The 14,053-nt window shown below is 34.3% G+C and overlaps 1 protein-coding gene and 1 pseudogene across 1 annotated transcript; one reads left to right on the top strand and one right to left on the bottom strand.

The window, feature by feature from the left end:
• Positions 1–76: 76 nt before the first annotated feature.
• LOC123898865 lies at positions 77–5,445 on the top strand (annotated as a pseudogene).
• Positions 5,446–8,440: 2,995 nt separating this feature from the next.
• LOC123898175 (glutaredoxin-C9-like) lies at positions 8,441–9,082 on the bottom strand. Its single transcript, XM_045949068.1, has one exon. It carries the CDS (start codon positions 8,999–9,001, stop codon positions 8,615–8,617), a length of 387 nt encoding a protein of 128 aa, XP_045805024.1. The 5' UTR covers positions 9,002–9,082; the 3' UTR covers positions 8,441–8,614.
• Positions 9,083–14,053: the final 4,971 nt, after the last annotated feature.

Raw genomic sequence — 14,053 nt, 5'->3', positions numbered from 1 at the left:
TAATAAGCTAGTTTATGGTTATAACTTATAAGTTGGCTTATTGGTATCTGTTATTTTTTGTCAAAGTATTGTTTCCTAGTCTCTGGCTGCATTGTGTTCAGTTCACACGTGCTTGGATAAAGAACATACTTGGTAAAGAACCAAACCAGTTGACCCTAGTGTCTGTAGCAGCTACAATCAATATCCGAATTCCGATATTTCATTCTTCTGTTCAAATCTCATCAATCAATTATCTTATTGATCAAGGTTATGGCGGTTGCAGCTGTTGGCGAGGCTTTTTTGTCTGCTTTCATTGAAGTTGTCCTTGACAGGCTTGCTTCTCCTCAGGTTGTTGACTTGATCCGTGGAAAGAAAGTTGGTGTCAATTTGGTTCAAAGGTTGAAGAACACTCTTTATGCTGTTGAAGTTGTGTTGAATGATGCTGAACAGAAACAGTTCAAAGACTCTGCTGTTAACAAATGGCTTGATGACCTCAAAGATGTTGTTTATGTTGCTGATGACATTTTAGATCACATCTCTACCAAAGCTGCTATTTCCAACAACAACAAGGTCAGTAGTACTGCTACTAACTACTTCTCTCGCTTTTTCAACTTTGAAGAAAGAGATATGATTTGTAAGCTGGATGATATTGTTGCTAGACTTGAATACATTCTCAAATTCAAAGATATTCTTGGTCTTCAACATATTGCTACTCACCACCATTCTTCTTGGAGAACTCCATCAACCTCTCTAGATGCCGGCGGGTCTATCATATTTGGAAGGGATGCAGACAAGAAGGCCATACTCAAATTACTGTTAGATGATGATAATGATAAATATGGTGATGCCTATGGTAAGACTTCTGTGATCCCTATAGTTGGCATGGGCGGGGTCGGAAAAACCACTTTAGCCCAATCTGTGTACAACCATGACAGTATAAAGCAAAAATTTGATGTTCAAGCATGGGCTTGTGTTTCTGATGATTTTGATGAATTGAATGTGACAAAGGCCATCTTGGAGTCAATCATGGGAAGTGCTTGTAGCATAAATAACAAAGAGTTGCTTCATTGTGATCTGAAGAAAAAACTGACTGGAAAAAGGTTCTTAATCATTTTGGATGATGTATGGACTGAGGATTATGACAGCTGGAATTCTCTTTTAAGGCCTCTTCAATATGGAGCAAAAGGAAGTAAAATTCTTTTAACAACCCGTATCGAAAAAGTTGCTTCTATGGTCCAAACTTTTCAAGGTTATTCTCTCGAGCAATTGTCTGATGAAGATTGTTGGTCAGTGTTTGCAAACCACGCATGCCTTGCTCCAGAAGAATCCAACGAGAATATGGAGATCCAAAAAATTGGCAAAGAGATTGTTAGAAAATGTAAGGGATTACCTTTAGCAGCACAATCACTTGGGGGCTTGTTGCGACGTAAACGTGACATCAGGGACTGGAATAATATACTAAATAGTAATATTTGGGAAAATGAGAGTAATATCATTCCAGCACTAAGAATTAGTTATCATTATCTCCCTCCCTATTTGAAACGCTGCTTTGTTTACTTTTCATTGTATCCTAAGGATTACGAATTCGATGCAGACGAGTTGATCTTGTTGTGGATGGCCGAAGATCTTTTACAACCTTCAAAAAATGGAAAGACTATAGAAGCAGTTGGTTATAGATATTTTAATGAGTTAGCTTCCAGATCATTTTTTCAACGTTCCAACAGTGGAAACCTCAACCAACATTTTGTGATGCATGATATGGTGCATGATTTAGCAACATTGCTTGCGGCAGAATTCTATTTTAGAACAGACAAACTTGGAAAAGAAACGAAGATCGGCACCAACACTCGTCATCTATCATTTAGCAAGTTCAGTGATCCAGTCTTGGAAAACTTTGATATTTTCGGCCGAGCAAAACATCTTAGGACGTTTTTGGCAATCAATTTTATACCTCCTCCATTCAACAATGAAAAGGCATCGCGCATCATTTTGTCGAATTTGAAGTGCTTGAGAGTTTTGTCGTTTTGCAGCAATCCATATCTTGTTGAATTGCCAGATTCAGTAGATGAACTGATCTCTTTGCGGTATTTGGATCTCTCTTCCACAGCTATAAAGACGTTACCGGATTCATTATGTAATCTGTATAATCTACAAACTTTGAAGTTGTACAATTGTCAGCAGCTAACCATGCTTCCCAATGACATGCAAAATCTCTTAAATCTGCGCCATCTTGATATTAGGGAAACTTGGTTAGGTGAGATGCCTAGAGAAATGAGCAAATTAAATCAGTTGCAACATTTAAGTTACTTTGTTGTGGGCAAGCATGAAAAGAAAATGATCAAGGAATTGGGAATGCTTTCAAATCTTCATGGATTACTTTCCATTAGGAAATTAGAGAATGTTACCAATAGCTTGGAAGCATCAGAGGCAAATATAATGGAAAAGCAGTGCCTTCAGGAATTATCATTTGTATGGTCACGAGATGCAAAGGACGGTTTTACAAATTCACCAAATGAGTTGGATACAGAGGCACACGATTTCCAGAATGGGTTGGAAGTCCTTCCTACCACAATATTACTTGTCTATCTCTATCTTTTTGCCCGAATTGTTGTATCCTTCCACCACTTGGACAATTACGTTCTCTAAAGAACTTGAAAATATATGGAATGAGTATGCTGGAGACTATTCAATTTGAATTTTTCGAGAATGGTGGTTCCTTTTCAGAGACATCTTTTCCCTCCCTTGAATGTCTCGAGTTTGATAAGATGCCATGTTGGGAAGTGTGGCATCATCCTCATGACTCATATAATTCTTTTCCAGTATTGAAGTCTCTTGTGATTCGTGATTGTCCTTGATTACGGGGAAATTTACCAACTCATCTTCCTGCTTTGGAAGCAATTCAGATCGAAAAATGCAAGCAGCTTACTTTTTCTCTTACAAACGTTCCTGCCATCCGCAAATTAGTGATACTTGAAAGCAATAAAGTATCCTTGCATGAGATACCCCTTTTATTGGAACAATTAAAAATTCAGGGAAGAGAGGTGGCAGAGTCTTTCTTTGAAGCCATCGCCATCACCCCACCTATTTCTCTTCAAAGTTTAGAGATCCATGATTGTCCATCTAGAATATCATTTCCTGGAGATTATTTACCGGCGTCCTTGAGGATTTTGACCATCACGGGTTGTAGAAATCTAGATTTCCCAAAGCAAAACCACTTGCATGAATTACTCCAGCAGCTGTCAATAGTTAAGAGTTGTGATTCTCTCATAACCCTCCCACTTGATGCCATTCCCAACCTCCGTAGTCTCTACATCAGCCAGTGTACAAATCTAGAATGTCTTTCCCTTTCAAAGATTCTTAAAAATCTCCATGATTTTACCATTCAAAGCTGCCCCAAATTGGTATCATTCCCAGTAGAAGGATTGATTGCCCCCAACTTGACATCATTCAATATCTACAAATGTGTTAGTTTAAAGTCACTGCCTTGTCACGTAAATACTCTTCTCCCGAAGTTAGATACAGTGACTATATATGATTGCCCAGAAATGGAGACATTTCCTGAAAGGGGTATGCCACGTAGCTTGAGATCACTATATATCACGAATTGCGAGATATTACTGAGTAGCCCGTCTCTAACTTTGATGGACATGCTTACCCGTCTTTCCATTACTGGTCCGTGTAATGGTGTCGGGTCATTCCCCAAGGAGGGTTTTGCATTGCTGCCTCCCTCCCTTACCTCCCTGGATCTAACTAGATTTTCAAGTTTGCACACGTTGGAGTGCACGGGGATTCTCCACCTCGTGTCCCTCCGAATATTAACAATTAGAGAATGTCCCAAGTTGAAGAATATAGCAGGGGAAGGACTGCCCGCCTCTCTAATATTATTTCGAATCTTTGGTTGTCCTCGACTAAAAGAACGGTGCCACGTGAAACACCCGCAAATTTGGCCCAAAGTTTCTCACATCCGAGGCATTATGGGTGACGACGGAACATGGATTTCTTAAACATGAATTTGGACTATCACCGGTAATTGCTTTGCTTTTTTTCACATAAATACCACATATCCACTTTCATTAATTTTATTTTATGGACTAATTTTTTCCATCAACTTTTAAACAAATTAAAGTTATATCCTACTACCAGCACAACCAATTTATTCCCCCTTGTTGGTTATGCTGACAATATTGATCATGCTGGTGAAACACTTTTCATGGATACGATACGATCGCATTTGAGTTGTGTTCTCTCGATACATCTCTATGTTTTCATTTTTGAAATACCACACAATATAAGGCACCAATTAACCAATCCATTTGCGTTGCTCTTTGTACATTCGAAACAATTGGCCAAGGACCTTATCAGTTATGACATCTTCAATTACAGAAAATTTTATTGTCATTACACGTTCTTTGCATTTCTGTAAGCACTTGGACTAGTGAGTAAGGAAATGGTTAAACTGTTGGTAATAATGATTTAATTGAAATTGATGAGCAGAAATGCACTGTCTTTTTTCCTTTTTATATACAAAAAACTCTTGATATGTTAACTAAACTGGCTGATAGTGTGTTGTGCCAAACTTCATAACTATCAGAAATGGGCCAAGAAAATTTAAAAAATAAGATTTTATGTACAAATTGATGAACATGATGATGCAGGAAAGGCTTAGTTAGTTCTGTATGTCGTACTTAGTTTTCCAAGAAGATTCCTCAATTTCTATAGTGCATTAGAATCCATTGTGCACTTTCACGGTCATGATAGGTTTAGTTACTTTTGTTGAGGGTTTTTTTCCCTTTCATCTTGTGTTATTATAAAATAAACATTCTGTATTTCCATTGGATCAGGTATCATGTTCCACGATCTTGGTTCAAGCAATCTGGAAATGTTCTTGTCATCTTTGAGAAGAAAGATGGTGATCCAACAAAGTTTAGGTTCGTGACGTAAAGTATCTCAAGTGTGTGTCCATGTTTCCAAGAATCACCCCTCAGTTGGACTCCTTCTCAAGGTGAAAATAAGATGGCTAATAACAAAAAAATCTTTTTGGCTTGTTTTACGTGCCCCAAAACACTATTATAATTGCTGTAAAAGTTGCTAGCTTTGGAACCCCTTCTGGGAAAACGGGAGATTACCGCAATCCTAATTCTAGCATTGTTGTTGAAAAGGTGTGTATTTTTGGCAACTTATTTGTTTTGCATTTGAGTTGTGTTCTCTCGATGTATGTTATATTTTCATTTTTGAAATTAATCACACAATATAGGGCTTCAATTAATCAATCCATGAGTTTTTCTCTGTGTGATTTCTAAACAAGGCCAAAGTACCGTATCAGTTATGTCGAATATTAAAATGCTGTCGATTAGCCTAATGGAAAAACATTTTCCTCCAAAATAAAAAGCCTAGTGGAAAAATGCTAGGTGTGTTAGTGGATAGAATGTCTCCGATGATAAATCTTAATTTAGAAACTTTGTTCTGTTGGTCAATCTTAATTGGAGATTTTGTTTCCTTGTTCTGTCGACCTCGAACAATGATGTTTGCAGACTGAGAGTGCTCCCTTGTTGCAGTCAACCTTGTTACAGCAGCACTGCCATTGTGACCTTAAGGCAGTTATTTCAGAACTAGGATTATCTTCTTCAGTTTTCTGGCTTGATGAAACTTGTTCATATTTTCTTGCTTGGTAGAATCCAATGATTTAAATAAGCTATATCTCTCATTCAATGATTCACAGCTTAGCCAGGAACTTGAATTGATTTTTATTCATATAAAAGAACATCAACAACCTGAAACAAAGGTACAACAATATGGGAAGCAGATTTCACGCTGTAATATTCCACACAGTTTTCACGCAGTTTTGAATGTGGATCGTCCGATCTGTTATGTATGGTTGTGACTTGTGATTGTTTTGATGGATTTTACAGCTGATTTGATCAGAACGAACAATATGTACTGATGATTTTTTTTCTCCTTTGAGGGTTTCAATGGTCTTTTTGTGTGTGGAGGTCTTGCTTTATAATTTATAATTATAAAGTTTTTCACATGAGGAGTGCTAGCAACACACTACAATAATAAACACACTCTAACACATTCTATTTTATTGGTTAAAATTTATATAGGTCCCATAAAAGTTATATGGGTCCACATTTTTTTATGGGATCCATGTGAATTTCAACCAATAAAAGAGAGTGTGTTGGAGTGTGTTTGTTAAAGAGTGTGTTGCTAGCATTATTCTTTTCATATTAGACAATAGGATGAAAAAAGTTAAATCTAATTCAAATATGTTTACAAGTTTATTAGAGAATCTCCAAAGGGAGTACCATTTCTAGAGAATTTCATAACAAGATGAATCGATATCTTATTTTTTATTGAGTAATTTGACGTGACAATGTAAGTTTCATAGAATTTTGTAATATAGAAACTACTTGATAATAATGTATGAAATTCGAAACAGAATTTTTAAAAGATTACTATTAGATCATAGATTTGTTTGTTATATGTAACTACCTGGTAAGTTTAATGAACATTCACCATAATTATTAATGAATTACTACATTGATATCTAATAAGAGTTCTCTATCTTCTCGTGTCATACCATTAGTTTCAAACCTCATAGCCATCAAAGTTCATGTGATCCGAACCACCTATAAAATTCATGTGATTCGAACCACCACTATGGTGTTGTTAAAAATAAGCTAAAAACTAATTGATAGCTGAAAAGCTAGTTAATTAAAATTAAAGTGTTTGGTAAGATTAGCTTTTAGAGTGATTAATAAATATAAAATGACATAATTAATAGTGGATAGTTTCCTTTTTAGAATAGGTAGTTATTAAATTAAAGGGTATAAATGGAATAAAGTGTAAAAAGCTATAAGCTCGAACGCTACTTGAAATAACATCTGAAAAAAAGTTATAAGCTGGTAAAAAAAGTTTGTTACCAAACACCGCTAATTTTTTGAAACAAGTTTATAAACTCATATAATAAGTTATAAGCTAGTTTATTTGTGTTACCAAACACACCCTTAGTAGGTGTGTTGAGATCAACCGAAATGCAGTTGCTACAATAATATTTGGATAGTTTGAAAAAAGAATTCTTAGTAAAATTGACTGCTTCACTCCGACCATCATGTCTCGATCGATCAATAATTCAACCGAAAACACTTACACACCCAAATAATCGACTTCAAGATGGGTTATTTGGTTGCCACCTTGAAGCCGATCATTTGGATTATTTTACCCATTCATCTTGCCACCATAACTATATCATTTATCTGCCATTGCATAAAGCTTGAGTTTTTTTTTTTTTTTTTGAGGTAATAAAGCTTGAGTTGTGTACCACAAATGCCACCATTATTTTTTGAGTATATATAATTCTAGACGCGTCATATATTGTGGAAATAATGCAATGCAAATAGAATGTGAAATGTGTGTGTTTGACTTGGTTTGGTTTTGTGACGTATATCCGTTTTTTAACAACCATAACGTGTAACACTTAAATTAAGTCACCAATCCATTAACTCACATGACAAGACGTTTTCAAAGCATAATTGTAAGTTTACAACTAAATCGTTTTCCTTGCGTTTCTTAGATCCAATTAAACGAACTTGTCCTCATCAATCATCTAAGCTTATCAAAGTATAACATTGACTAGTCCACAAGTTTAACTCAACTAGTAGAAAATGTCGAAATTGTTAAATCGGATACTATGATCAAAGTTTGAATTCGAATTTTTTACTTTTGTATGAGTTTATAATGATTTTATCATTTTATCTATTTATCGAAAAAAATATACATTAACTATTTAAATATATAAAACATTTTTTTGTTTTGCTTTTATAAGTTTTTTAGTTTATATTAAATCCATATAAAAGCTTGTTGTTTTGTAAACAAAAAAAAAAGCTTGTTGTTTTAATCTCTTATGTCATACATAAATCAAAAAATAAATACAAGAATTAAAATAAATAAAAACATAATTGCAAAGATTGAAATCGTATTTAAACCAATGATTAATTGTTTTTTTGGTAATTTGTTGCCCTATAGATGTAACAAGATGATTATTATTTCTAGTTTAAGTTATTTAAGTTATAAATAAAAAAAAACAAACATATATGAAAAAAAAAATTATTAACCTTTTAAATTCAAGACCTATCTTTTCACTGTTCCATTAAATTTTTCCGGTTAACTTATAAATCAAAATGATAGTGAACTTTCAATTAAAAACAAAGCTGAGAATAATATTTTCATCTACACACATTTAGTAAATCTTGATCGAGTTTAATTTTCTAAAGTTAAAATTTTCTTAATCTTGCATCAACTAGCAAGACAAATTAGTAGTAGTACCATAGCAACCCACATACACGTAGATTTCCTACACATTTCTGGGTATGTTTTTGTTTCATCTATTAACCATGAAAACCACAATTAATTAGAACAACATATTCTTGCAACTTATAGATTAATATATTCTTCAGATCTCTAATACGAACTTTATCCTCATCATCAACTAATTGAAACATAATGTACAAAATATGTCTCTTAAACATAAAGATAATATCTCTTTCCCAGCTCATTAGATGCCTAATAAGAAACTTAATTATAATTAACAAAAACAACCAAAATTAGTAGTAAAATAAAAACCATGCATATCTAGTCAAAGCCACAAGGCACCAGCATCTTTTAATATAGGAACCAATTCACCTGAAATATGACTAGCCATAACTCTTTCCAATCCACCAAGCAACTTCCCACCAACAAACACCGCTGGAAACTGAACTGTTTCTGCAGCGGTGTTTGACAGCTGGGAAGCAACTGCGGTTTCACGATCTTGATCAACCTCATAGACAGGAGGGTTGACTCCGAGACCTTGTAACAATCTTTTGACGACATGGCAGAGACAACAGCCACGTGTACCAATGATAATAACCGCGTTTTCTGAAACCATTTTGATTACGTTTGTTTCATGGATTCCTCCTCCGGTGATTGGAAGGTCACGTGTGACTGTAGGGATACATGTTCTGTAAGGAATTGCTTGGTACATGATGATGTTTTTGAGAGAGAGAGAGAGAGCTTTGGAGGAAAATGGAGAGGGTAGTGATTGAAATATAAAAACAAATGAAGGGGAGACCACGCTAACGTCAACGGCAGTAGTTATGCTCTTAATTACGTCATCATCTATAGTGGGGTGACAACATATTGCGTCATTGAATTGGTCAACAGATTCTTATTTAACCCATCTTCATAAAAGCCAAGATGCTCTTATGTTACATACATGTATTTTAATTGGTTTTTTCTAATTAACCCTCACATAAATTGAGGGTAAATGTCCTATGTTGACATGATACCAATTAAATTCAGCCATATGTGTCTAAGTCAAACACAAATAATTTTATACCAAAAATAATTTTGACTACTTTAATTTTCAAATAATTATATTTTAGGTAACTACTTTTTACTAATTATATTTTAGCTTACACATATTCTTATCATTTACTAAAAAAACACTTTTCGAAAATATTATTCATCTTTTCTTTTTTCGTAAGATCAAATTTTTTTGCCGGCGCTTGGCTTGTCGCCGCTGCTTCACTTGTCGTCGTCGCTGCTTCACTTGTGATCCTTGAAGATCGCCGCTTCCTTAGGCTCCGGAATCACTTCTCCATCATCGGCCTCTTCACAATTGTCTTTCAGAATTTTGTTTCGGCTACGTTTCTTGCAGAATCGGTTCATCTAGATAACATTGATTTTATTTTTTATTCTCTTGTATGTTTTAATCACTATTTGTCAATTTAACAATTAAAATAGCAATTACAAATTCCTCAAGGAATTAAATCGAAGCGACGACGACAAGCGAAGCGCCGACGAAAAAATTTGATCTTAAGAAAAGATGAATACGTAAGAAAAGATGAATAAGATTTGTGAAAATGTTTTTTTAGTAAATGATAAGAATATGTGTAACCTAAAATATAATTAATGAAAAGTAGTAACCTAAAATATAATTATTTGAAAATTAAAGTAGTCAAAATTATATTTTGGTAAAAATTATTTATGTTTGATTTGGACACATATATGGCTGAATTTGATTGGTCATGTCAGCATAGGGCATATACCCTCAATTTATGTGAGGGTAGAGAAGTAGTCACCATTTTAATTATGTTGTGACACCCCCTCAAATAACGTGTGTCCTGCCCCCTCTCATGCACGCGCGCACGCACTATGATTTGTATTTGTCGCCATGGAAAGGGATGACTTTTGATAACAAGTCTTTGAGTCATTTTGGTCACAAATGGTTGTGAAGCTGAAGAATTAAAACATGTATGTATTCTTTGATTTTTAGTTTTTGGGACCCCAATTTTGTACTGGTTAGATGTCTCATGGCCTATCCACGTGAATATTATTGTGTACCTCTTATCCCTTCCCTTGTGTCTATTCTTGACTGACACCTTGTTGTCCCTCCATAGTAAAGTAAAGGCAGAAGAAACATTATCTTTTTATTAAGAACTGAATTTACAATTGCTAAGAAATTGTGATGAACCAAATATTGAATAGTCTCTCTTTATTTAACATGTGCATCTAAGTATATATACAGCTAAAAATTAAAAAGAAAACAAAATCAGCCAGCCATGGAGAGAAAAAATGTGCAAGATTATGTTTTTCTAATTAATTGTGGGCTGAACCAAGTCTAATATCATATTCATCGGCTCAATGCTACATCATTGACTTATATATACAACACTTCACCATCTCCTAAAGTATGTATTTATTCTAACCTCGACCTCCACCTCAAACTTATATTGACTTGGGTGTCGCAGCGTTTTCTGCATGTACCCCTTTATTTTGCATCGTCGGTCATCTCCATGCTCAGATTCCGACCTCCAGCTCGGAGCATTACTTTCACCGATCCACACCAATGTGAGTTTTCTATCTTTTTGTTTATCTCTTCATATAAAACTTGAGTTATGTTACGAATAAACGCTATAAAATAAATATATTAAAATGAATTGATCATATCTAATGGTCGTGATCTAATAAGTGTTCTCAAACTCTCAAAGTACTAACCAGTTACTGAAAGTGAAAGTTGTAGTTTTTTATCTGAAACAACGATTTTAAAATTGATTGCACTGATGTTTACAATTACAACTATAGTGGAGATCATATAAAACATGAAAAAACATAAGGTAAAAAATGAAGAGTCACATGCAATTCACGTGCAGTGGATGTTGTATTTAAGTATGAATCCAGGACGGACGGTGCAAGTAAAAGACAGTATTGTGATTGTGATGACGTTGTAATCCATTTGCACGTATTCCATTGCTGGCCACGTTATGGTGAGCCAGGATCGATGGAGAATCATCATCACCACCGTCCACATGTTTTAACTGGAATTTCCCATTTTTGGCTTCCTTACACGCTTTCATTCACTTTTTTTAATTCTTTTTTATACCATCATTCTAATTTTTCTTCGTAAGCAAATTTTGACTTCCACACATTGCTTTCGATCGTCCTTATATAAAGAAAAAGGTGCTGTTAACATGTGCATATAGAGCATATATTAAGGTATCTATAATTAGAAATTTGCATTTAATATTACAAACAAATTTAATGCTTAAAAGATATAATATACATGTTTCGAGAGAATATTTCTATATTTGTATTGTTAACATGTGCCTTAGGTGCACATGTTAACATTTGCCTAAAGAAAAATACTAACAAATGTATTGGTAGGTATTGAGTGGTTTTAGCGATTTCCAATAGTAATTGCGGTGATCGAACCGTGATCTAACGTCAGTTATCACTGAATCAACTAATGATTGGTATATTTTATTTCACCGATGATTGAAAAAAATAAGGTATCTTTATATCAATGATGATGATAGAATATTTTAGGTTTAACTACATATTTGGTCCCTTACGTTTATTTTAGGTTTCAATTTGGTCCCTTATGTTTAAAAGTATCAATTTGGTCTCTTACGTTTATTTTAGATTTCAAGTTAGTCCCTTCCGTCAATTTTGCCACATGTGGCAATCAATTTACATATGTGGACTGACACGTGGCACTTAGACACATTGACACGTGTACTGTTCAAACGGTGTTAGTGACAAAACTAACGAAAAGGACTAACTTAAAACCTAAAATAAACGTAAGAGACCAAATTGATACTATTTAAACATAAGGGACCAAAATTGAAACCTAAAGTAAACGTAAGGAACCAAATGTGTAGTTAAGTCAATATTTTATTATGTAACCACCAAATATTAATAGAGATAATTGTTATATGTACCAACACTGTAAATTTTTTTATACATGCATTCCATCAAATCATGGTGTCGCTTTTATATTTTTTTTTTTTTTTAAAAAAATATCTCTGCAAATATTTATATGTAGTAATTTGATTGGATGCATGGATAAAAAAATTATAGACCATGTATACGAATTGTATAAAACCTACTTCATGATCACATGCTATTAATTTTTGTTTATAATTGAGTGAAGAAGGAGTACAAAGGTAATCAATCATATTGGCTGAGTAATTATAGAGGTGGAAGTAATTGAAATATTCCTAACTATACTTTCATTACAAAAAGTCTTGGTCCCTATATACCTAACAAGTAACAACTAATTGTATGTGAACATCAAATCTATGAATTGAATCTGGCTTGATACTTATTCTAGTTCTACATTCACTTTCTTTCTATTCATGAGTAGCAATATTATCAACCATGTTCTTAGAATCTCATGGATGATATTGATGTGTAAATAATTGCACTATTACTTGCTTTCAGAATTATATGCTATGGTTTGATTCTGTCCATGAGTAGTGACCAAAACATATAGAGGTAGCTTGTCACATAGCCACAAAGGATTTGTAAATTATAATTAGAACTCAAATCATATCTTAATTAAAACTAACATTAATTAATTTGTTTTTAAATGGATATATGAACTTTCAAATAATTTGTAGTTAGTTCAGGTTCAGTCCTGAAATGCTCAAATCTGTCAAAATACACTACTAAAAGCGTACTTTATTTGAAATGTCGCGATTTAGAGGCAGATTGAGCAATCATCGAAACAATATGAAGCTGATCATGAGATGGAGAAGCAGCTTGGGCCATCAAAACCAGAAGAAGCAATCATTGGGCCTCACAAGCAATGAAGCAAGAGAGCTTCTTTTGGCGTCCCCTGTGTTTCTCGCGCACCCTGCTCTTTTCCATTTTTACTCATCCGTTACTTAAATAGTGATGAGTAAAAATGAAAAATTTGAGGAAAAATAAAAAACACGTCCGCTACTCAAGTAGCGGACAGTGTTGAGAAACTTTGAGGGCGCCAAAAGAAACAACCATGAAGCAAAGTTCCTCTGACCACATGAGACTTGACATTATTATCCAGACACGTTCTTGTTATTATGCTTTGTTCCCACCAACAAAAGAAACTGTACAAACATTGAACCAAATTAAGTCTTGTTTTTTCCAATGTTTAGATAGAAAGAGTAATTAGATGAAAAAAAAAACAAAGGCAAAAGTAGTAACATTTTGTTACCATTAGTGTGGAATAAATGGCAGCCAGAAATGGCTCTGTAGAATGCTGCAAAAGAAAAAGGAGAGAAAAGTAAATATTAAAGTTGTTACAAGAGCTTTTGTCCATCATGGGAACATCTTTTATCATGTAGTTTAAAGTTATTTATTATTATTACCGTGTGCATTGTAAATCTGTAATGGATGTAACTACTCTAAATTCTTTTTCAAAAGCTCATCTAATGTAGTTTGAAAAGTCAGAATCACTTCCTTCTGCAAAATGTGTTAGATGTTTCATGCTACCTGCAAAATACGTTAGCATTTTAACGCTCAAGTCAGTATGTGATCGAGAGAGTAGAGTGAAAAATGATTGAAATTGTGTACCATGGCACCACAACTTGCCTTATATAGGTGGGAGACGGTTATAGCGGCAGTTGTCATTAGAAACAATGATGGCCGTTGAGAGTTGTCATTAGAAACAACGATTGCAGGAGGTATACAGTAACTATCGTGTCCGTTATTATCGGCATATGGGAGAAGCGTTTGGGCCACGTATATTGGGTCTTGGCTTAGTCTGGAACAT

Source organism: Trifolium pratense, linkage group LG7 (genome assembly GCF_020283565.1).
Source record: "Trifolium pratense cultivar HEN17-A07 linkage group LG7, ARS_RC_1.1, whole genome shotgun sequence".
Lineage (NCBI taxonomy): Eukaryota > Viridiplantae > Streptophyta > Magnoliopsida > Fabales > Fabaceae > Trifolium > Trifolium pratense.
This window is presented reverse-complemented; position numbering and strand designations above follow the sequence as displayed.

Coding starts and splice junctions, on each gene's coding strand:
- LOC123898175 (XM_045949068.1), bottom strand. CDS start 9,001: ATGTACCAAGCAATTCCTTACAGAACATGTATCCCTACAGTCACACGT.